The sequence below is a fragment of the Pristiophorus japonicus genome, chromosome 14, assembly GCF_044704955.1.
Source record: "Pristiophorus japonicus isolate sPriJap1 chromosome 14, sPriJap1.hap1, whole genome shotgun sequence".
Taxonomy (NCBI): domain Eukaryota; kingdom Metazoa; phylum Chordata; class Chondrichthyes; family Pristiophoridae; genus Pristiophorus; species Pristiophorus japonicus.
In genome coordinates, this window is record NC_091990.1 from 185,705,991 (window position 1) to 185,729,327 (window position 23,337).

Genomic DNA, 23,337 nt, shown 5'->3' on the forward strand with positions numbered 1-23,337 from the left:
CGCCCAAAGTGCCTCCCGATACCTTAGCGGCCATCGGTGGCACTTTGGGCGGGCGGAGACCTTGATGAAAATCGGCCCCTTTATGTCTGTCATCTACCTGAACTGAAGGTGATTCGAGTTGCAATCATTACGGAATTGATTATCTATTGTGTCAAAAGCAAACTTAGAAACTTAAAAAAAACATTGGGGTAGATTTTTGTCTTCTGGGCGTTAGGCATCACCGAAAGGCAAATCTGGCAGCGAGGATCGCACATTAACAGAATCCACCCGATTTTCTTTCTATTGAAATTAATAGAAGGACAATCCAGTAAGGGACGTGCTACGATCCTCCCTGCCAGATTTGCCTTTCTGTGCTTTTCCCAGGCATAGCTCAATGCTCAGGGGGTAAAGATGAAAATCTGTACCATTACGTTTACCATTTTAGTTCCAGTTAATAAGTAGCACCATAGGACTGAAAATCTCAAGGTTCTATAAAAGCTCTATTTTATTTGTAAGTATTTTTTGGAAGCTTGATCTTGGAACATTTGTTTCGAGGTTCACACCTCAAGTGAGAGGCAGAGAGAAAAGGCCAGTTGGGCATCTGTCCAGGTGTGCTGAATCATGAACCTGGTTTAAAATGTGGTATCATTTGAAAAACCACAACACAAGGTAAAACATTTCATTTCGTAGCCCTGAAACTATCCTGGCTGCAAAACTCTTGAAAACAGGCCACTCAAATAATAGATGTTTATTTTTTATTCTATACTAATGAGCTCTAAGGAACGAGATTTGAAAAATAAATGAAATGGAAATCATCTTCATTAAAAATGTTTGTAAACAGAAAAAGATTTTTCAAATACACAATATGATGACTTCAATCATACTTGCATTATAACATAACGTGTTTAATGCTCGGTTTTTCAGAAAAATGTTAGTTCAATACTTCCTTATGAAGACTCTTAATAAATCAAAACTAGTATGTTTGATGAGTGTTATTTAAAATTACTGCCTCTGATCCAGTAATACAGCTTTATAACTGTTAGTTAAGAATTGCAGTTTCTGATCCAATAATACAACTGTTAGTCAAAATGAATAATGCTAATGACCAATCATTCAAATGCTTAACAAAGAGAATGAAAACTCACACACTTGTACTCAAAAATAGAATCTTGTTATTTACAACAAAAAATATGTATTTTAAAACCAAAATATGCACCTGAGAAATATAACCAGCAGAAAATTAATTAAAACCTTTTATTAATACAATTTCATGATTACTTCTAGCCATACATATTAAAAGCTCCATGCAATCTGGAAGTTACACTGCATATTTTAAATGCAATGCCTTTGTGCTGTTTACTCATCTTATTTTCAGATAAATGCCACAGTACCAACAAACTGATTGTTTACCAGAGGGAGGGGGTAAATTGTTTTATAATTTGTTTCTCAATGCCATCTTATCCTACCCATCAGTAGGGGTCACCCCTGCAAAATAACAGCTTAAGACCAGTCTTCATTTTTTAAGTTGATTCAGTTCCATAACAATCACTTTTGAAAAAAAACTGATTTCAAACTACACTATAATAAAACATGTCATGCATATTAAAGAACGTTATTTCTCCAGATTAAAAAAATCAAAAGTATATGGGAATATGTAATCTAATAGTAAGACAGAGCTTCTCACAGCAGTGCAAAGATCCAAGATTTTTTAAATTGTCTACATACCCGAATAGCAAATTCATCATCAACCCTGGTGTGAGGCACCTTGTATTCAGCATTGCTGACACTGGCACGCTGCGAAGGCATTTTACAGAAATCTTAATCGACCTCAATTTTCCTGAAAATAGAAATGGAGCATGACGTTGAACAATGTTGTAGCTTCAGAGTAAATCTAACCATGGAGTCGGCTAACCATTTGTAACAACTAACACAAAAGCAAAATACTGTGGACGTTGAAAATCTGAAATAAAAACAGAAAATGCTGGAAATACTCAGCAGGTCAGGCAGCAACTGTGAAGAGAGAAACAGAGTTAATGTTTCAGGTCGATGGCCTTTCATCAGAACTGGAAAAACTTAGAATAAGGAGTTAGAGAAACATAGAAATTTACAGCGCAGAAGGAGGCCATTTCGGCCCATCATGTCCGCACCGGCCGACAAAGAGCCACACGGCCCTCGGTCAGCAGCCCTGAAGGTTACATATAAACCTATGAACAATGATGGAAAGGCAAAGAGCAGCCAGCCCAACCAGTCCGCCCCACACAACTGCGACACCCCTTATACTGAAACATTCTACACTCCACCCCAACTGGAGCCATGTGATCTCCTGGGAGAGGCAAAAACCAGATAAAAACCCAGGCCAATTTAGGGAGAAAAAATCTGGGAAAATTCCTCTCCGACCCATCCAGGCGATCGAAACTAATCCAGGAGATCACCCTGGCCGTATTCTATTCTCTGCAGTACTTACCATTATATCTGCTCCGTCCAACAAAAGGTCATCCAGTCTAATCCCAATTACCAGCTCTAGGTCCGTAACCCTGCAGGTTACTGCACTTTAAGTGCCCATCCAACCATCTCTTAAAAGTGGTGAGGGCTTATGGGGAACAGGCAGGGGAGTGGAGCTGAGTCCATGATCGGATCAGCCATGATCGTATTAAATGGCAGAGCAGGCTCGAGGGGCCATATGGCCTACTCCTGCTCCTATTTCTTATGTTCTTATTAGAGATCTGGCAACTTTTAAGCAAGTACAGAGGCAGGGAAGGGGAGAGGAGGAAAGAACAAAGGGGAAGGTCTGTGATAGGGTGGAAGACAGGAGCGATTAAATGACAAAAGGAGGATGGTGAAAGGCAAAATGGGGGTGTTAATGAATCTCGAGGAGCTGAAAATGGCAAAAGCAGAATTATGCATTGCCCCATACAGTATATTCAGAACACATTAATAAAGACATGTCCCTTCCTATTGAGTTGTCTGTCACTAATTGTGCACAACAGATTACTAAAAACATGATTAATTTAATTTCATGTAAAATATTTATCTAGCAATAAATTGTGAAAAATGTTGGGACGCTCCTCCTGCTCAGAAAAACGCAAAGCCATCAAATTGATATTAATTTGACTGCAAAACTAGTAATAACTAAGACTGTAACAGTTACATGTGCAGCAGTACTTTAGTAATCTCATTCAACATGGATCACAAGTGAATAAGTAGAAAGTAAATGACAGAGTAGTAACATAGTCCTTGACATTAATAAAAGTGTTTTTTGTTCATTTGGCAGCGTTTTTCCATTTACCTTATCAGCACAGTTGGAATATGAGATTTTGAATGAGTCAAATAGCCCATCAAAACCTAACCTATTAACAAATAATTAATTAAGTTAATTTTAAAGGGTTTATTTGTAAGCATGCTATCTGCTTGGTTTTTAATCTGAACTTTTTCACCAGAGACCTCCTGCATACCCTGATAGTGCAGTACAGAGACCATCACCTTCTCAACTTTTGGCAGCACTGCTGCAGTTGGATCTTATGATCCCTGAAGGTATTAAACTCAAAATTATTGTGTGACTTAAGAGGAAATTAGTTTAAAGTTTTTCTATGGTAAAATGCCTTGTAATATTGATAATTTGAATTGAGTATAATGGTACACCGACAATGGCATCACTGGGCTCTGACCTGCTAATTTAACTGGAAACCTGAGCACGGGTGGGGCGTGGAGCGTGAGGTGGGGCGGGGGTTGGGAGCGTGGGGCGTGGGGTGGAGCGGGGGTTGGGAGGGGATGACTGTTCCCTTGTCAGGCCAACCCTGCTGGGAGCTGGTACAAAGGCTAGAAGAGGCAAGATTTTTTTTTAAATGTCAGTTTCCTTATGGACCAGGAAGAGCAGGAGTGCTCCTCTGGCCATCACTTGGAAACTTTGGGCCTCTGTTGCCCAGGGCTGCTCCCCTTCCTTCGGTCTCTCACCACTGACCTGACTGCGAGGGACCATTCCTGCTGGTCAGTGCCCAGACGAGTTTTTGCTCTGTTCTGCTAGCCAGGCAGTGAATTGTGTCAGGTTCGGGTGGGGTTGGGGGTTGGGGCCTGGATATGGAATTGAGGCTCAGTAGTGAAAACCTCTCCAGTCCTCGATGTGTGAGATTGATGCTCATCCAGGCCCCTCACAGGGACTAAGCATTTCCCGCGATGAAATCAAAGCCACTGTGAAAGAAAGGCATATTTTGCTTCAGTGAGAGAAAACAAATATATCTTATTCATCCAGAAGTTTCCATTCTATTGAGATTTAAGTTGTTGCCCTAGTCACTCTAAACATAGATTTAGGACCATTAATTTGCGAATATTAAGAAGCTTTTGTAAATATTAAATAAGCACTGTGCACCCCCCGCCACAATCTTTTTTCTTCTCCTGACAGATAACACTGTATAGATGGGGAGATGCAGTGCAAACGAGGAATTAAAACTTGAAACAAGGCACAAAAAAAAATTAAGTGCTGCTAAGAATGATAACAGAAAATGTGGACAGATGAGGAGCTTAAGTATTTTATTCTGAGAATCATAGAATGATACAGCACAGGAAGCGGCCATTCAGCCAATCGTCACCTCCGTACAGCTATCCAATTAATCCCATTCTGCTACTCTTTCCCCACAGTCCTCTACATTTTTTCCCCTTCAAGTATTTATTCAATTCTCTTTTGAATGGTATTATTGAATTTGGTTCCGCCACCCTTTCAGGCAGTGCATTCCAGGTCACAACATCTCGCTGTGTAAGGTTTCCTCGTGTTGTCTCTGATTCTTTCGCTAATCACCTTAAATCTTTATCCTCTGGTTACTGACCATTCGGCCACAGAACAGTTTCTTCTTATGTACTCTTATCAAAAACATTCATGATTTTGAACACCTCTATCAAATCTCCTCGTAATCTCCTCTGCTCCAAGGAGAACAAGCCCCACCTTCTCCAGTCTCTCCACATAACTAAAGTCCCTCATCCCTGGGACCATTCCAGTAAATCTCTTCTACACCCTCTCGAAAGCCTTGACATCCTTTCCAAAGTCTGGTGCCCAGAATTGAACACAATACTCCAGCTGAGGCCTAACCAGTGTTTTATAAAGAATTAGCATACATGCCTTGCTTTTGTATTCTATTCCTCTATTTATAAAGCCAAGGATCCCATTTGCTTTTTATAAAAAAAACAGCTTCCTCAACTTGTCCTGCAACCTTCAAAGATTTGTGTACACTAACCCCTAGGTCTCTGTTTTTACACTCTCTTTAAAATTGTACATTTAATTCATATTTGCTCTCTTCATTTCTCCTACCAAAACGTATTCAGCATTTAGGAAGGATAGACAGAAAGGAAAAGGAGGCGGGGTGGCATTGCTGGTTAAAGAGGAATTTAATGCAAGAGTAAGAAAGAACATTAGCTTGGATGATGTGGAATCGGTATGGGTGGAGCTACAGAATACCAAGGGGCAGAAAACGCGAGTGGGAGTTGTGTACAGACCACCAAACAGTAGTAGTGAGGTTGGGGACAGCATCAAACAAGAAATAAGGGATGTGTGCAATAAAGGTACAGCAGTTATCATGGGTGACTTTAATCTACATATTGATTGGGCTAACCAAACTGGTAGCAATGCGGTGGAGGAGGATTTCCTGGAGTGTATTAGGGATGGTTTTCGAGACCAATATGTCGAGGAACCAACTAAGGAGCTAGCCATCCTAGACTGGATGATGTTTAATGAGAAAGGATGAATTAGCAATCTTGTTGTGCGAGGCCCCTTGGGGAAGAGTGACCATAACATGGTAGAATTCTTTATTAAGGTGGAGAGTGACACATTTAATTCAGAAATTAGGGTCCTGAACTTAAGGAAGGGTAACTTCGACGGCATGAGGCGTGAATTGGCTAGAATAGACAGGCAAATGATACTTAAAGAGTTAACGGTGGATAGACAATGGCAAACATTTAAAGATCACATGGATGAACTTCAGCAATTGTACATCCCTGTCTGGAGTAAAAATAAAACGGGGAAGGTGCCTCAACCGTGGCTAACAAGGGAAATTAAGGATAGTGTTAAATCCAAGGAAGAGGTATATAAATTGGCCAGAAAAAGCAACAAACGTGAGGACTGGGAGAAATTTAGAATTCAGCAGAGGACGACAAAGGGTTTAATTAAGAGGGGGAAAATAGAGTACGAGAGGAAGCTTGCCGGGAACATAAAAACTGACTGCAAAAGCTTCTATAGATATGTGAAGAGAAAAAGATCAGTGAAGACAAACGTAGGTCCCTTGCAGTCGGATTCAGGTGAATTTATAATGGGGAACAAAGAAATGACAGACCAATTGAACAAATGCTTTGGTTCTGTCTTCACGAAGGAAGACACAAATAACCTTCCGGATATACTAGGGGAGCGAGGGTCTAGTGAGAAGGAGGAACTGAGGGATATCCTTATTAGGCAGGAAATTGTGTTAGGGAAATTGATGGGATTGAAGGCCGATAAATCCCCGGGGCCTAATAGTCTGCATCCCAGAGTACTTAAGGAAGTGGTCTGAGAAATAGTGAATGCATTGGAGATCATTTTCCAACAGTCTATTGACTCTGGATCAGTTCCTATGGACTGGAGGGTAGCTAATGTAACACCAGTTTTTAAAAAGGGAGGGAGAGAGAAAAAGGGTAATTATAGACCGGTTAGCCTGATATCAGTAGTGGGGAAAATGTTGGAATCAATTATTAAAGATGAAATAGCAGCACATTTGGAAAGCAGCGACAGGATCGGTCCAAGTCAGCATGAAGGGGAAATCATGCTTGACAAATCTGGAATTTTTTGAGGATGTAACTAGTAGAGTGGACAAAGAAGAACCAGTGGATGTGATGTATTTGGACTTTCAAAAGGCTTTTGACAAGGTCCCACACAAGAGATTGGTGTGCAAAATCAAAGCACATGGTATTGGGGATAATATACTGACGTGGATAGAGAACTGGTTGGCAGACAGGAAGCAGAGAGTCGGGATAAACGGATCCTTTTCAGAATGGCAGGCAGTGACTAGTGGAGTGCCGCAGGGCTCAGTGCTGGGATCTCAGCTCTTTACAATATACATCAATGATTTGGATGAAGGAATTGAGTGTAATATCTCCAAGTTTGCAGATGACACTAAACTGGGTGGCAGTGTGAGCTGTGAGGGGGACGCTAGGAGGCTGCAGGGTGACTTGGACAGTGGGCAAATGCATGGCAGATGCAGTATAATGTGGATAAATGTGAAGTTATCCACTTTGGGGGCAAAAACATGAAGACAGAATATTATCTGAATGGCGGCAGATTAGGAAAAGGGGAGGTGCAACAAGACCTGGGTATCATGGTTCATCAGTCATTAAAAGTTGGCATGCAGGTACAGCAGGCAGTGAAGAAGGCAAATGGTATGTTGGCCTTCATAGCTAGGGGATTTGAGTATAGGAGCAGGGAGGTCTTACTGCAGTTGTACAGGGCCTTGGTGAGGCCTCACCTGGAATATTGTGTTCAGTTTTGGTCTCCTAATCTGAGGAAGGACGTTCTTGCTATTGAGGGAGTACAGCGAAGGTTCACCAGACTGGTTCCCGGGATGGCAAGACTGACATATGAAGAGCGACTGGATCAACTGGGCCTTTTTCCATTGGCGTTTAGAAGGATGAGAGAGGCTCTCATCGAAACATATAAGATTTCTGAGGGGACGGGACAGGTTAAATGCGGGTAGAATGTTCCCGATGCTGAGGAAGTCCAGAACCAGGGGACACAGTCTTAGGATAAGGGGTAGGCCATTTAGGACTGAGATGAGGAGAAACTTCTTCACTCAGACAGTTGTTAACCTGCAGAGAGTTGTTGATGCCAGTTCATTGGATATATTCAAGAGGGAGTTAGATATGGCCCTTATGGCTAAAGGAATCAAGGGGTATGGAGAGAAAGCAGGAAAGGGGTACTGAGGGAATGATCAGCCATGAATGGGCCGAATGGCCTACTCCTGCACCTATTTTCTATGGCCCCAAGTTTCCACATGCGGCAAAACAGGCGCCTCTCCGAGCTGGGCGCCCGTTTTTCGCGCCGAAAACGGACCCTGAAAATAAAGCGCTATTCTCGAGCGCTTTGCAGCTCGATGTCAGCTTGGCGCGGCGCCCAGGGGCCGGAGCCTACCACTCGCGCCGATTTTGTAAGTAGGAGGGGGCGGGTACCATTTAAATGAGTTTTTTTCGTGCCGGCAGCCCTGCGCGTGCGCGTTGGAGCATTCACGCACGCGCAGTGTGAAGGAAACATTGGCACTCGGCCATTTTTGTAGTTCTTTGAAGCTGTTCAATTTTTTAACATTTTTTAATAAAAGCACATTGCCTTTCCATGATCAGCACTGAGGCTTCTTGCAGCAGTGAGAAGGTGCAGGAAGCCTGAGAAGTTGAGGCAGCCGTTTCCCGACGGGCCCGACTGACGGCAGGGGGGCCTCCTCCCCCGCTCCCCCCCCCCCTGCCGTTGGGAACGGCTGCCTCAACTTGTGAGGCTTCCTGCAGCATTCTCCCTGCCTGAAGCACTTTCACACAGGTAGGAACATGGTTTATTTAATCTTTTCTTTGCTTATAAATTTTTATTCAGGTTGGAATTATTTGTATAATATTTGTAGAAGTATAACTAAGGATTTATTGTAGAATGTAATGACTTCCCTCCCCCCTCCCCCCACCTCGTTCCCGACGCCTAATTTGTAACCTGTGCCTGATTTTTTAATGTGTAGACAAGGTTTTTTCAGGCCTACAAAAATCTTCACTTGCTCCATTTTAAGTTAGTTTGGAGTACGTTTTCACTGTGGAAACTTTCAAATCAGGTGTCAGTGGCTGGACACGCCCCCTTTTGAAGAAAAAATTCTGTTCCAAAGTGAAACTGTTCTACCTGACTAGAACTGGAGCAAACTAAATGTGGAGAATTGCGATTTCTAAGATACTCCGTTCTCCACTAGTTGCTCCTAAAAATCAGGAGCAAATCATGTGGAAACTTGAGGCCTATGTTTCTATCACTTCACAGCTCTCTGCATTAAATTTAATCGACCAAGCGTCTGCCCATTTCACCAGTCTATGTCCTCCTGCAGTATATTACTATCCTCATTGTTTACTGCATTTCCAAGTTTCCTAACATGTGCAAAGTTTGAAATTATGCCTGTATATCCAAGTCCAGGTCATTAATATACATTGGTCTCAATACCGACCCCTACGGAACACCACTGTATACTTCCCTCCAGTCTAAAAAAAACATTCACCACTACTCTCTGCTTTCTGTCTCCTTAACCAATTTTGTATCCACACTGCTAACTGTGCCTTTAATCCCATGGGCTTCAACTTTGTTAACAAGTCTATTCTGTGATAGTTTGTCAATCCATATACACAACATCAACCACACTACCCTCATCAACCCTCTCCGTTACTTTGTCAAAGAACTGTGGAATTCTTTGGAGTTTCGTTCTTTATTAAGAATAAAGCTCACTTTTAACAAGCCTAGTGTTTCGCTTTCCTCCCTCAACATGCGTCACACGACGAAACTCCATGAGAAACATATTAACCAGATTGGTTAATGAAGTTTATAACAAGAGTAAAAAGTAAATGTTATGTTAAGCAATAAAAAGCTAACTATCAAATGCAATAGAGTGAATCAACCGCACGGATGGGTGTTAATAATTAAACATGAACTGCTTAATAACTCTTGGATTATAGAACTTCAATTGTAAAATACAGCTGAGCACACATTAAAATGTAAACAGAAACGGACCATAATTCAAACGATTAAAGGCGTATAAAAAAAATCACTCTGGTCACACTGATGCAAAATACACTACAACACATCCCATCATTCATTGCAACTGGGAAAAATATTCAGTGAAATGGATGGGTTTCTTTTAGCTCCCAATAACTAGTGATATCTGTGCTTGCCTATTGGCTTACAGTGAGAAGATGGAAACAGGAAAACTCGTCTTTTGTTATCAGGTTTGCCAATGTTTTTTCTCAGAATTTTTATCGTCTGTAGTAGGTGCAAAAATGTAATGGGAGAGGAAAACCTAGAACCATTTTTACACTACATCCCGAACAGTAATTAAAGCAAGCGAGTGTCTGAAATAACTTTGAAAGCACTAGTGGGCTTAATAATTGCATTTGAATTGTCAAATGCAGATAGTGAACATTTAAAAAAGACACTGAACAATGAAGGCAAATTGATGGAAGAGACATAAAAGACAGATGGATTTGCAGAACAGTTTTTTTTTAAGTTGCAATAAGCAATCATTATGAAGTAGAAATTGGATAAAGAAAAATATAGGCATGATGTGATTCCCACCGCAATTAAACTTGTCCCTGTATTGAGTTCCCATAAAAATATGAATGTTAATGCATAAAGAAAAATATGTACGAAAATTACTTCTATATGTTTATCTACTCACATGAAACAGGATTTTATTAAAGAAAAAATAAGCTCACACTCGAATTATTACAGTGTGCTGTTCACTCTAAAGTTCTTTCTCTTCGAGTCCTTTGCTTTTTGCTGCTGCATTATGTGTTCCTCGCCACACTTACTTTATTTTATTCTGCTGTTTTTATTTTCCTTGCTCTTCCAATTTTCCTTCGCCTCCTGTTTATGTCCAAGGTTCCTTATACCCCTTCGGCATATTTACCTCTGTTCCCCAATCATTGCTGGTTCCAGCTTTCAGTCACGGAACTCCACTGAGGGGTAGGGAAAAGGGAGTAAAGAGTTATGGGGAGCAGGCAGGGATGTGGAGTTGAGGCCAAGAGCAGATTAGCCTTAATCTTATATTGAATGGAGGAGCAGGCTCGAGGGGCCAAATGGCATACTGCTGCTCCTATTTCTTATGCTCTTATGTAAAATGACAACTCTCCTTGCAATGTGAAAGCAGTCCATTCTCACCACAGGAAAGAGCCTACTTTCACAGCGCAGACAGCTATAATGCCCCAATTATCAATACTCTTTCTTGATGCTTGCTTTAAAGGCAGAAGCCTGCAAAACCAAAGAGAACACCTTTTAAAAGCATAATGCTGAATGTGCAAAATGAATATATGGGACATATCTAGCAGCCCAAAACTGGACATCCATGAGACACTGTGGGCCAGAAGCAGCAGCAAAATTGTGCATGACCATAGAAACATAGAAAATAGGTGCAGGAGTAGGCCATTCGGCCCTTCGAGCCTGCAGCACCATTCAATGAGTTCATGGCTGAACATGCAACTTCAGTACCCCATTCCTGCTTTCTCGCCATACCCCTTGCTCTCCCGAGTAGTAAGGACGACATCTAACTCTTTTTTGAATATATTTAGTGAATTGGCCTCAACAACTTCCTGTGGTAGAGAATTCCACAGGTTCACCACTCTCTGGGTGAAGATGTTTCTCCTCATCTTGGTCCTAAATGGCTTACCCCTTATCCTTAGACTGTGACCCCTGGTTCTGGACTTTCCCAACATTGGGAACATTCTTCCTGCATCTAACCTGTCTCAACCCGTCAGAATTTTAAACGTTTCTATGAGATCCCCTCTCATTCTTCTGAACTCCAGTGAATACAAGCCCAGTTGATCCAGTCTTTCTTGATATGTCAGTCCCGCCATCCTGGGAATCAGTCTGGTGAACCTTCGCTGCACTCCCTCAATAGCAAGAATGTCCTTCCTCAAGTTAGGAGACCAAAACTGTACACAATACTCCAGGTGTGGCCTCACCAAGGCCCTGTACAACTGTAGCAACACCTCCCTGGCCCCTGTACTCAAATCCCCTCGCTATGAAGGCCAACATGCCAGTTGCTTTCTTAACCGCCTGCTGTACCTGCATGCCAACCTTCAATGACTGATGTACCATGACACCCAGGTCTCGTTGCACCTCCCCTTTTCCTAATCTGTCACCATTCAGATAATAGTCTGTCTCTCTGTTTTTACCACCAAAGTGGATAACCTCACATTTATCCACATATACTTCATCTGCCATGCATTTGCCCACTCACCTAACCTATCCAAGTCGCTCTGCAGCCTCATAGCATCCTCCTCGCAGCTCACACTGCCACCCAACTTAGTGTCATCCGCAAATTTGGAGATACTACATTTAATCCCCTCGTCTAAATCATTAATGTACAATGTAAACAGCTGGGGCCCCAGCACAGAACCTTGCAGTACCCCACTAGTCACTGCTTGTCATTCTGAAAAGTGCCCATTTACTCCTACTCTTTGATTCCTGTCTGCCAACCAGTTCTCAATCCACATCAGCACACTACCCACAATCCCATGTGCTTTAACTTTGCACATTAATCTCTTGTGTGGGACCATGTCGAAAGCCTTCTGAAAGTCCAAATATACCACATCAACTGGTTCTCCCTTGTCCGCTCTACTGGAAACATGCTCAAAAAATTCCAGAAGATTTGTCAAGCATGATTTCCCTTTCACAAATCCATGCTGACTTGGGCCTATCATGTCACCTCTTTCCAAATGCGCTGCTATGACATCCTTAATAATTGATTCCATCATTTTACCCACTACCGATGTCAGGCTGACCGGTCTATAATTCCCTGTTTTCTCTCTCCCTCCTTTTTTAAAAAGTGGGGTTGCATTGGATACCCTCCACTCCATAGGAACTGATCCAGAGTCAATGGAATGTTGGAAAATGACTGTCAATGCATCCGTTATTTCCAAGACCACCTCCTTAAATACTCTGGGATGCAGTCCATCAGGCCCTAGGGATTTATCGGCCTTTAATCCCATCAATTTCCCCAACACAATTTCCCGACAAATAAGGATTTCTTTCAGTTCCTCCTTCTTACTAGACCCTCTGACCCCTTTTATATCCGGCAGGTTGTTTGTGTCCTCCATAATCTATAACTTCATGGCCAGGCACATCGCTCACTCCTCGATCGACATCAAGCAAGTAGACCAATCCTATTTCAATGTAGAGTGTAGAAAAGCATGTCAAGAGGAGCACGAGGCAACCTTGCTACTCAATAACAACTTGCATGTAAATACTGTTTTTAAGGTAGAAAAAAAATCAAACACTTCACAGAGGCATATCAACAATGGTCAGCGAGCCAAAGGAGGAGATATTAGGAGAGGGGTGACCAAAAACATGGTCAAAGAAGTGAGTTTTAAATAAGGAGAGGAGGTAAGAGGCAAAGGATTTCGAGAGCGAATTCCAGAGTGTAGGGCCTCGGCAGCTGAAGGCACAACCACCAATGGTGGGGTAAAGAGAGGGCGATGCACAGTAGGCCAGAGTCAGTAACAACATTCTAAGGGTGGGGGAGTGGAGTTTAGAACTGGAAAAGGTTGCAAAGATAGGGAAAGGCAAGGCACTGAAGAGATTTAGACATAAGAATCAGAAGAATAGTGCTGGATGAGCTGCTTTGGGAAGATAATAGCTTTGGTCTTCCCAATGTCGCTCATCTAACACTGGATGTTAGACAAGCAGCCTGACAACTGATGGGGAGTATTTCATTGCAGTCCTAATGTGAGTTTTATCAAGGGAGAGATTACAAGGGGTCAGGTGGTGAGCCACGTACCTCAAGAGTACCAAGTCCCTGCCCTGCTTTTGAAGCCACAATATTAACACTGTGGCCTCCACCATCGAAACAGACAGGAGCAGCAATGCTGTGGGAACACTATTATCTCCAAGATCCCTCCAAGCCACTGTTCCCTCATAATCGTCAGGTTAATATCCTGAAATTTCATTCCAACACCATTGAGAGAGCACCATTCATACAAGGATCATCACTCAATGTGGCCCTTGCCAGCGTCACCCACATTCCAGGATCGAATAAAAAAAAATACAGAAAAGCTGAGATTTATGTATGACTGCAGTAAATGGTCTAAAAGCTGATCTCTTCCCCCCCTCCTCACAAGTTGGGCGCAGTGCAACCAAGGGGATCTGAACCAGATGGACATTCCAAGTGCAGGAACAAGCCTCGGAAGGGATTTTCACTCAAAAGTGGAGGAAGATAAGACAGGAGTAAGAGTCTCTTTACCAACAGTCGGTAACATTTATCTATACTTGCTTTCAGTTCTGTCTCACCAGGACCACCCTGGTTCCCACATTTTTTGTGGTTCAGTCTTTGTCTCTCAGGCCAGAAGCTTAAATATCCCATTAGTCTTTGAAATGCATGGACTTCAGAGCAAATTCTAATCAGACATAAAGTATTGCATAAAGAAGTCATAGCCATTTTCAAGTTGAATGATGCCAAGAGGGAGTTGTTTACAGCGCCTAAACAAAGTCTGCCTGGCTTAAGTGACTGATTAATGCTATTTGGAAGACCCACTGGAGGAAGATGACCATTTTGGACCTTCCCAACCTTAACTTGGCATTTATGCAGAGCATTATGTATTAAAATATTTATACACAAAGCTTATCCTGCCTCTTTCTACCTATATACAATGACAGCACCATGGAATCGGTCAGAGTTAATACAATAAATGATTGCTTACTCAACATATACACTATGCTCTCCTCAAATAGCAATAACAAAATCAAATTAATGATTTCAACGTAAATGAGACAGAAGTGACAAAACATCCATCCAGGGATCAGGTCAGTTTCTGGGAATTTCCTCGGATCTTCTCCCGCTCCACTGCCATAACTTTGATCGAAGTTCAGCAGAAACCCCATTTATGCGCATAAACAGGATTCCGCCAAATTTATGCCAAAGTTCCAGTGGCGGAATCAATGTCAGCCAATGAATACTGGGGAGATCCTAGTAAATTGGAAATGATCGACTGGAATATATTTTCAAAAAGTGTGACAAAACAGGGGTAGGCGATTAGCACATGCTGTCGTACCTCAGTAAAGATAGACAAGAAGGGAAAGGAGGTGGGGTAGTTCTGTTAATAAAGGATGATATCAGGACAGTTGTAAGAGACGATATTGGCTCTAATGAACAAAATGTGGAACCATTGTGGGTGGAGATTAGAGATAGTAAGGGGAAAAAGTCACTGGTGGGTGTAGTTTATAGGCCCCCAAATAACAACTTCACGGTGGAGCGGACAATAATCAAGGGAATAATGGAGGCATGTGAAAAAGGAACGGCAGTAATCATGGGGAATTTTAACCTACATATCGATTGGTCAAATCAAATCGCACGGGGTAGCCTGGAGGAGGAATTCATAGAATGCATACGGGATTGTTTCTTAGAACAGTATGTTACAGAACCTACAAGGGAGCAAGCTATCTTAGATCTGGTCCTGTGTAATGAGACAGGAATAATAAACGATCTCCCAGTAAAAGATCCTCTCGGAATGAGTGATCATAGTATGGTTGAATTTGAAATACAGATTGAGCGTGAGAAGTAGTGTCTCAAACGAGCGTACTATGCTTAAACAAAGGGGACTACAGTGGGATGAGGGCAGAGTTGGCTAAAGTAGACTGGGAACACAGACTAAACGGTGGCACAATTGAGGAACAGTGGAGGACTTTTAAGGAGCTCTTTCATAGTGATCAACAAAAATATATTCCAGTGAAAAAGAAGGGCGGTAAGAGAAGGGATAACCAGCCGTGGATAACCAAGGAAATAAAGGAGAGTATCAAATTAAAAACAAATGCGTATAAAGTGGCCAAGGTTAGTGGGAAACTAGAAGATTGGGAAAATTTTAAACGACAGCAAGTAATGACTAAGAAAGCAATAAAGAAAGCAAAGATAGATTACGAAAGTAAACTTGCGCAAAACATAGAAACAGATAGTAAAAGCTTTTACCGATATATAAAACGGAAAAGAGTGACTAAAAGTAAATGTTGGTCACTTAGAAGATGAGAAGGGGGATTTAATAATGGGAAATGTGGAACTGGCTGAGACCTTGAATAATTAGTTTGCTTCGGTCTTCACAGTGGAAGACACAAAAACCATGCCAAAAATTGCTGGTCACAGGAATGTGGGAAGGGAGGACCTTGAGACAATCACTATCACTAGAGGGGTAGTGCTGGACAGGCTAATGGGACTCAAGGTAGACAAGTCCCCTGGTCCAGATGAAATGGCTCCCAGGGTACTAAAAGAGATGGCAGAAGTTATAGCAGATGCATTCGTTATAATCTACCAAAATTCTCTGGACTCTGGGGAGGTACCAGCGGATTGGAAAGCAGTTAATGTAACGCCTCTGTTTAAAAAAGGGGGCAGACAAAAGGCAGGTAACTATAGGCTGGTTAGTTTAACATCTGTAGTGGGGAAAATGCTTGAAGCTATCATTAAGGAAGAAATAGCGGGACATCTAGATAGGAATAGTGCAATCAAGCAGACGCAGCATGGATTCATGAAGGGGAAATCATGTTTAACTAATTTACTGGAATTCTTTGAGGATATAACGAGCATGGTGGATAGAGGTGTACCGATGGATGTGGTGTATTTAGATTTCCAAAAGGAATTCGATAAGGTGCCACACAAAAGGTTACTGCAGAAGATAAAGGTACGCGGAATCAGAGGAAATGTATGAGCATAGATCGAGAATTGGCTGGCTAACAGAAAGCAGAGAGTCGAGATAAATGGGTCCTTTTCGGGTTGGAAATCGGTGGTTAGTGGTGTGCCACAGGGATCGGTGCTGGGACCACAACTGTTTACAATATACATAGATGACCTGGAAGAGGGGATAGAGTGTAGTGTAACAAAATTTGCAGACGACACAAAAATTAGTGGGAAAGCGGGTTGTGTAAAGGACACAGAGAGGCTGCAAAGAGATTTGGATAGGTTAAGCGAATGGGCTAAGGTTTGGCAGATGGAATACAATGTCGGAAAATGTGAGGTCATCCACCTTGGAAAAAAAAACAGTAAAAAAGGGAATATTATTTGAATGGGGAGAAATTACAACATGCTGCGGTGCAGAGGGACCTGGGGGTCCTTGTGCATGAAACTCTTTTAGAGTTTATCTGTAAAACAAAACATTAAACGGTGCCACCCGAAATGGGTGACACACCAGACATTTACAAGGCCCTTTTTTTCCTTTTTTTTTGTGTTTTTCTTTTTTTTTGGTTTTTTTTTGGGCACTAAAATCACAATTTTCCCCAGTGCCCCCTATAAAAGGGAAGGGGACACTAAAAGCACCGGCAATTAAAACAAATTAAACTTTAAAACGTAAAATCAAATTAAAATTTGGTTGCCGGGCGTGATGATGCACTCCAGTCCCTCCGGTGCCCACCTCTCGCGGAAGGCCGCGAGCGTACCGGTGGACACCGCGTGCTCCATCTCCAAGGACACCCTGGACCGGATGTAAGAGCGGAAGAGAGGCAGGCAGTCAGGTTGAACGACCCCCTCGACCGCCCGCTGCCTGGAACGGCTGATGGCACCCTTGGCCGTGCCCAGGAGCAGTCCTACGAGGAGGCCTTCAGACCTACCCGCTCCCCTCCGCACAGGGTGCCCAAAGATCAGGAGAGTGGGACTGAAGTGCAGCCAGAATTTCAGGAGAAGCCCCTTCAAATAATAAAACAGGGGCTGCAACCTTGTGCATTCCATAAAAACATGGAACACGGACTCCTCCAGACCGCAGAAATTGCAGGCGGCCTGGGAGTCCGTGAACCGGCTTAAAAATTTGTTGCACGGCACTGCTCCGTGCACCACCCTCCAGGCCAAGTCCCCGATGAATAGTGGGAGGACCCCTGCGTAGAGTGCCCTCCATCGGGGACCCCCGCCTCCTCCGGACGGCAAGATGGTACGCCATGGCGTGTCCGGACGGCCGGCGAGGATGGCAAAGTTGAGAGTGTGCAGGAGCAGCCCGTACAGGAAACCCCTCCGCGCGGAACTGAAAGGCACGGAGGGGATTTCCCCGAGGCGGCTCAAGTTGTGAGGCGCCGGCCCCCGAGGGAGGTTCCGGGGTTTGGCGCCGATGAGGAATTCCGTCCGGACGGGGGTCAGTTCGGACGGGATCTCCCCACGTGCTTGAGCCTCCTCGATGCACCTAACGGAGTCAGGGCCCAGAGCTGTTTTTAGCGACTCGATGGCATCGGCCGCGTGGCGGACGTTGGCAGAATTTAGGCGCTGCGCCAGCGTGTCTTGCGCCATCCAGCCCGCTCCTCCGCCATCGAGCAGGTCCCTGACCCTGGTCACCTCACCAGCCACAGCCCTCTCTTCCGACCGCCACATAAAACCTCGGTCGTGGAGGTACGGATTCCCGAGCAGCGGCTCCTGCAGGACGGCCGCCACTCCAGCCGGCGGAGAGCTGCGCTTGGTGGAGACTTTGTTCCAGACCCTGATGAGTTCCTTGTAAAAGACAGGCAGCTCCCGGAGGGCGGTCCTGACACCCCCCAAGTTCACAAACAGGAGCTGCGTGTCATAATTGAGGTCGCGCTGCTGGCGGAAGAAATACGTCGCCAGAGCACACCACCTAGGAGGGGGCTCGACGTAAAGGTATCTCTGCAGGGTCTGAAGACGGAAAGTCGCGAGCTGGGCGCTGACGCACACCAACGACTGACCGCCCTCCTCAAGCGGGAGACTCAAAACCGCAGCAGAGACCCAGTGCTTCCTGTTGTTCCAGAAGAAGTCTACCAGCTTCTTCTGTATCTTGGCGACAAACGCAGGGGGAGGGGTCAAAGTGACCAGCCGGTACCACAACATAGCGGCCACCAGCTGGTTTATGACTAGCGCTCGACCCCTGTAGGACAGCACTCGGAGCAGTCCTGTCCAGCGCCCTAGGCGAGCGGCGATCTTGGCCTCCAGCTCCTGCCAGTTCGCTGGCCAGGCTCCCTCGTCGGGGCTAAGGTAGACTCCCAGATAGAGGAGATGGGTCGTGCTCCAGGCAAAAGGCCTGAGCTCCTCCGGCAGGGAGTCCACCCGCCACTGACCCACCAGGAGTCCGGAACATTTCTCCCAGTTGATCCAGGCGGAGGACGCGGCCGAGTAAATCTCCTGGCACTCACCCATCCTCCGCAGGTCAGCGGGATCCTCTACCGTGAGGAGCACGTCATCGGCGTAAGCCGAGAGGACGACCTCCACGCCTGGCCCTTGCAGAGCCAGTCCCGTCAACCTCGTCCGCAAAAGGCGCAGGAAAGACTCCACGCAAACGGCGTATAACTGGCCGGACATGGGGCATCCCTGGCGCACCCCTCTCCTAAAGCGAAGGGGCGCCGTCAAGGACCCGTTAACCTTAATCAGACACTCCGCGGCGGCGTACAAAAGTCGGATCCGGGCGACGAAATGCGTCCCGAACCTGAAAGCGCGCAGAGTTCCGAGCAGATAGTCGTGATCCATCCTGTCGAACGCCTTCTCTTGGTCGAGGGATAGGAAGGCGACCGACAGACCAGCCTCCTGGGAACAATGGATGAGGTCCCGGACCAGATGGATGTTATCGTGGATTGTCCGGCCCGGGACCGTGTAGGACTGGTCGGGGTGGATCATGTGGTCCAGCACGGCACCAAGGCGAGCAGACATCGCCCTGGCGAAGATTTTGTAGTCCGTGCTGAGGAGGGAGACCGGGCGCCAGTTCTTAAGGAGGCGGAGATCGCCCTTCTTAGGCAGCAGGACGATGACTGCCCTGCGCCAAGAGAGGGGCATTTCCCCGGTCGCCAGACTTTCCCCCAGGACCCGCGCGTAGTCGCTCCCCAGGACGTCCCAGAACGCCCTGTGGAACTCCACGGTCAGCCCGTCCAGCTCCGGGGATTTTCCCCTCGAGAGCCGGTCGAGGGCACCAGTCAGCTCCGCCAGGCTTAGCGGAGCTTCCAGATTTTCGGCGCCCTCCGGCAGGTCCTCCCACAAAACTCTACGCGCTTCCTCGCTGGACGGATCCGGAGAGAACAGAGCCCCGTAATATTCATGGGCCCTGTTGTTGACGCCCTCCGGATCCGAGACGAGAGAGCCGTCGTCGGCCAGCAGCGTCAAGAGCTGCTTACGGACACTCTGCCTTTTTTCCAGCGAGTAGAAGAAGGGGGAGCTGCGGTCCAGATCCCGCAGGAACCGGATCCGCGACCTCACGAATGCGCCTCGGGACCCGACGAGCTGCAGGTCCTTCAGCGCGGCCTTCTTCGCTTCGTACACCGTCCGCAGGGCCGGGTCCTGGACGACTTGACCGAGACGGGCTTCCAGGTCGAGCACCTCCTTTTCCAGGCGCCCGACCCTGGCCGCCCGCCGCTTGGTCGACCCCCTCGCGTACTCTTGACAGAAGACGCGGACGTGAGCCTTGCCCACGTCCCACCATAGCCTCAAGGAGGGGAAGCCCCCCTGCTTCCTTCTCCAGTCGGACCAGAATCGACGGAACGAGTCCTGGAACCGCACGTCCTCCAGCAGCCGGTTGTTAAAGTGCCAGTACGCGGACCCCGTCCTCGCGCGGAGCGAAGCGAGCTCCGCCCACACCAGGTGGTGGTCCGAACACGGCACCGGCCACATGGAGGCCGCCAAGACGCAAGAAACGTACGCCCGAGACACGTAAAGGCGGTCGACTCTGGACCATCCTACTCCAGGCCTCACCCAAGTAAAGGCGCTGGAGTCGGGGTGGAGATTTCGCCAGACGTCCACCAAGTCGAAGGACCCGACCAGGTCCCTCAACTTCTCCATCGCCGTCATGCACTGCGGGGTACCGGAGCGGTCCCTCGCCTCGAGGGTGCAGTTAAAATCCCCCCCGAGGACAATGCAGTCGCCGACGTCGACGGAGCCAAGAAGAGCGGACACCTCTTCAAAGAAGCGCGTTTGCTGCGGGCCGGGCTGAGGGGCGTACACGTTCACGAGATGGAGCGGCACGTCCCCCAGGCGAACCGTTACGTGCAGCAAGCGGCCTGGCACGGGCTCCTCGACCCCCAAGATCTCCGGCTGAAAATGCGGGCCCAGCAAGATGGCCACCCCACTAGAAATGGCGGTGAGGTGGCTCATGCGGACCTCTCCTTGCCATTCCAGGAGCCACGTGGCTTCGTCTCCCGGAACGGTGTGGGTTTCTTGCAGGAAGCACACCGCATATTTCCCCTCCCGCAGGAGCGAAAAATTGTCAAATCTACGGCGTGCCCCTCTGCCGCCGTTGATGTTGAGGCTGGCTATGGTTATCTTCATGGCAAAAGCATAGTGCAACCTCTACCTTAACCTATTGTGGGGGAGGGAGCGGAGTCTTTTGTTGAACTCCACTCCCTCCGCAGCCCAGCGAGGAGTCCCTCGAGCTCGCGCAGCTCAAGGTGCTGCTCCTTTGTCAAGGGCCCGCCCGCGGCCAAGGTTTTAACGGCGGCGCGGACGGACCCCTTGATCAGCTCTGGCTCGGACCATTTTTCCAGGGCCAGTCGGGCTTGGTTGCAGCGACCCCGGCTCTGGGCCAAAAAGTCCCGGAGTTCCTTTGCAGGAATGAGGATGGTCTCGGCGGCGGCCGCGAGCAGATCCACCGCCTCGCTGGCGGTGGTCTCTAGATTTTCCCCCGCGTCCCCCACCGAGTCCCCGTCCTCCTCCGGGAGGTGGCCGCCAGCAGCCGGCTCATCGACCGCACAAGGTACGGCAAATGAACCGGCCGCTCCAACCGGCCCTGGCTCTGCCCCGATCCCACCCCCAGGATCGTCGGCAGAGGAGTCCCCACTGGGCTCTTTTAAAAATGGTGCTGGGTCGGGAAATGACAGCGGAAGGGGTTCCCCCCCCGCCCCAGGAACCGGGGAACAAGGAGAGACCCGGCCATAGGAAATCCCCAGGCTCTCCAAGTGCACCAGCTCCACAGCAAGAGGCGAGGATGGGTGTTCCTCCCCCTCCCCGCTGCCACCCCCCGGCCCAGCATCTACAGTTTAATTAAAATTGTTAGTTTGTGTTTCTGCCGGGTCGAGCGACTCCCGGGGGAAGTTGGATATTGGCTGGGCGGGCTCAGGTTCGGCCTTTTCGGCCCCGCCCGCCTCAGTCCCCGGGACGCCCGGCCCGGCGGCTACGCTTTCCTCCGCGATCCCCACACCCCCCACGACAGGCAGATCTTCCACGCCCTCCCCGGGAGGCAGAGGCTGGGCAGCCTCGACTGTCTCACCCTCCCCGGGGACAGACTCCTCCCGCCTACGGCGCTGCTTGGGGGCGCTGGTGGGGGACGCGGGACACGCGGCGGGCATTGCTTCCTCCGCGGAGGGATGTTATTCCCCCTCCGCCTCAACGGAGCGGCGCCTCCTTTTGTTGCTGGAGGTGCGCTGAGGCAGGGAGACCTCCATGTCTGCCGAGGCCTCCCGCTCCGCCCCCCCCCTTTTCCTTATCTTGCCCTCGCCCGAGCCCCTCTGCGGTATTGGTCAAGGGCTCGGGCACGGGCTCAGGGCACCCCGCGCTCGCCGGTGACTGGGTTGGGCTGAGCGTGGTGGTCAAACTTTCCGGCGCACTGAGGGGACCCACCTCTAGATGTCTCGTCTTCTTCCGCGCCTTCTTTTCGATCGGACGCTCTCCCTCCCCCCCGCCGGAGGCCGTGAAAACAAAGGCCCCCGACGATGCCCGCGCACCTATGGCTCCCGGCACGCGGACGCAACTAGGGGGAGGGGTGGCGGCGGCGCCAGCCTTGGCCGCCCTCGGTGGTTTGGCGGCCTTGGAGGCGGGGCAGTTCTTATGAACATGCCCCACCTCACTACAGGCATGGCACCGCACGCCGTCCGACGTCCAGAAGACGCGGTAGGCAGTCCCCTCGTGCACCACATTGAAACTTCCCTTCGTCGTCTCCTCCCGCGCCAGCCGGACAAAGAGCTGGCGGCGGAAGGAGAACACGTGGCGCAGGCTGCTCTCCCTGAGGCCGAGCGGTATGGGGTTAATCCCCGACCTTACCTCCCCCAGTTGGTGTAGGTGAGGGAGGAGGAGCCCAGCGGGAACAAAGGGCGGGACGTTTGAAATGATGACCCTCTGCGCGGTGGCCTCGAGAGGGTCCACCGGCAGGAACGTCCCGCCCACCGTGAGCCCCTTTTCAAGGGCCAGGGACACCGCCCGCTCCGACCCCAGGAAGAAAACAGCCTTCCCAGACATCTTGGAGGCTGCGACAATGGCCGAGGGGCCGACTACCCCAGCCATCGCCCGCACGCACTCCTCGATGGTCATTGTGGGGTGAGTGTAGCTCTTGACCCCGTGTTTTTTTGTAATAAGTCTGAATGGTGGCAGGGCAGCAGGTGGCGCAGGAGGTGCCGTGGAAGCGGTTGCCACCTGCGCATATGTCTTCGCTGGCCCTGCCACCGGCGTGGATGGGGTCGCCATCACGGGGTCCCTTTAAGGGCTACACCCACCCCAAAGTCACAGGCCTTAATGGTCTTAATTGGCCTCTTATAGTAAGACTGAGCAGAGGAGCTCTTAACGAGGCACACCTCTCCCCTAGTTGGCAATTGGGGAGGGGCCTTGCTCCCTCTGCTCAGTTGTCTCAATTGTTTTTTCTCAATTAATTTGGGAGAAAAAGGGCTCTCAGAGAGAGAGGGGAGAAACAGAGAGTAACAGAGAAAGAGAGAGGGGGGTGGGAAGGGGGGGGGGAACTGCGAGGGCAGGT

The 23,337-nt window shown here is 47.7% G+C and overlaps 1 protein-coding gene across 15 annotated transcripts in view; it reads right to left on the reverse strand.

Moving 5' to 3' along the window:
- stk33 (serine/threonine kinase 33) overlaps positions 1 to 23,337 on the reverse strand; it is a 220,948-nt gene that overhangs the window by 77,944 nt on the left and 119,667 nt on the right. For 12 of the 15 annotated variants that reach the window (XM_070899944.1, XM_070899943.1, XM_070899941.1 and 9 more), the window contains one exon: positions 1,705 to 1,816. In XM_070899944.1, coding sequence (XP_070756045.1) covers positions 1,705 to 1,785 — 81 coding nt within the window. In that variant the 5' untranslated portion in view covers positions 1,786 to 1,816. Of the gene's footprint in view, positions 1 to 1,704; positions 1,817 to 3,937; positions 4,165 to 10,521; positions 10,640 to 23,337 lie in introns of those variants that run through there. The other 3 variants (XM_070899947.1, XM_070899948.1, XM_070899949.1) reach the window with 3 other exon arrangements.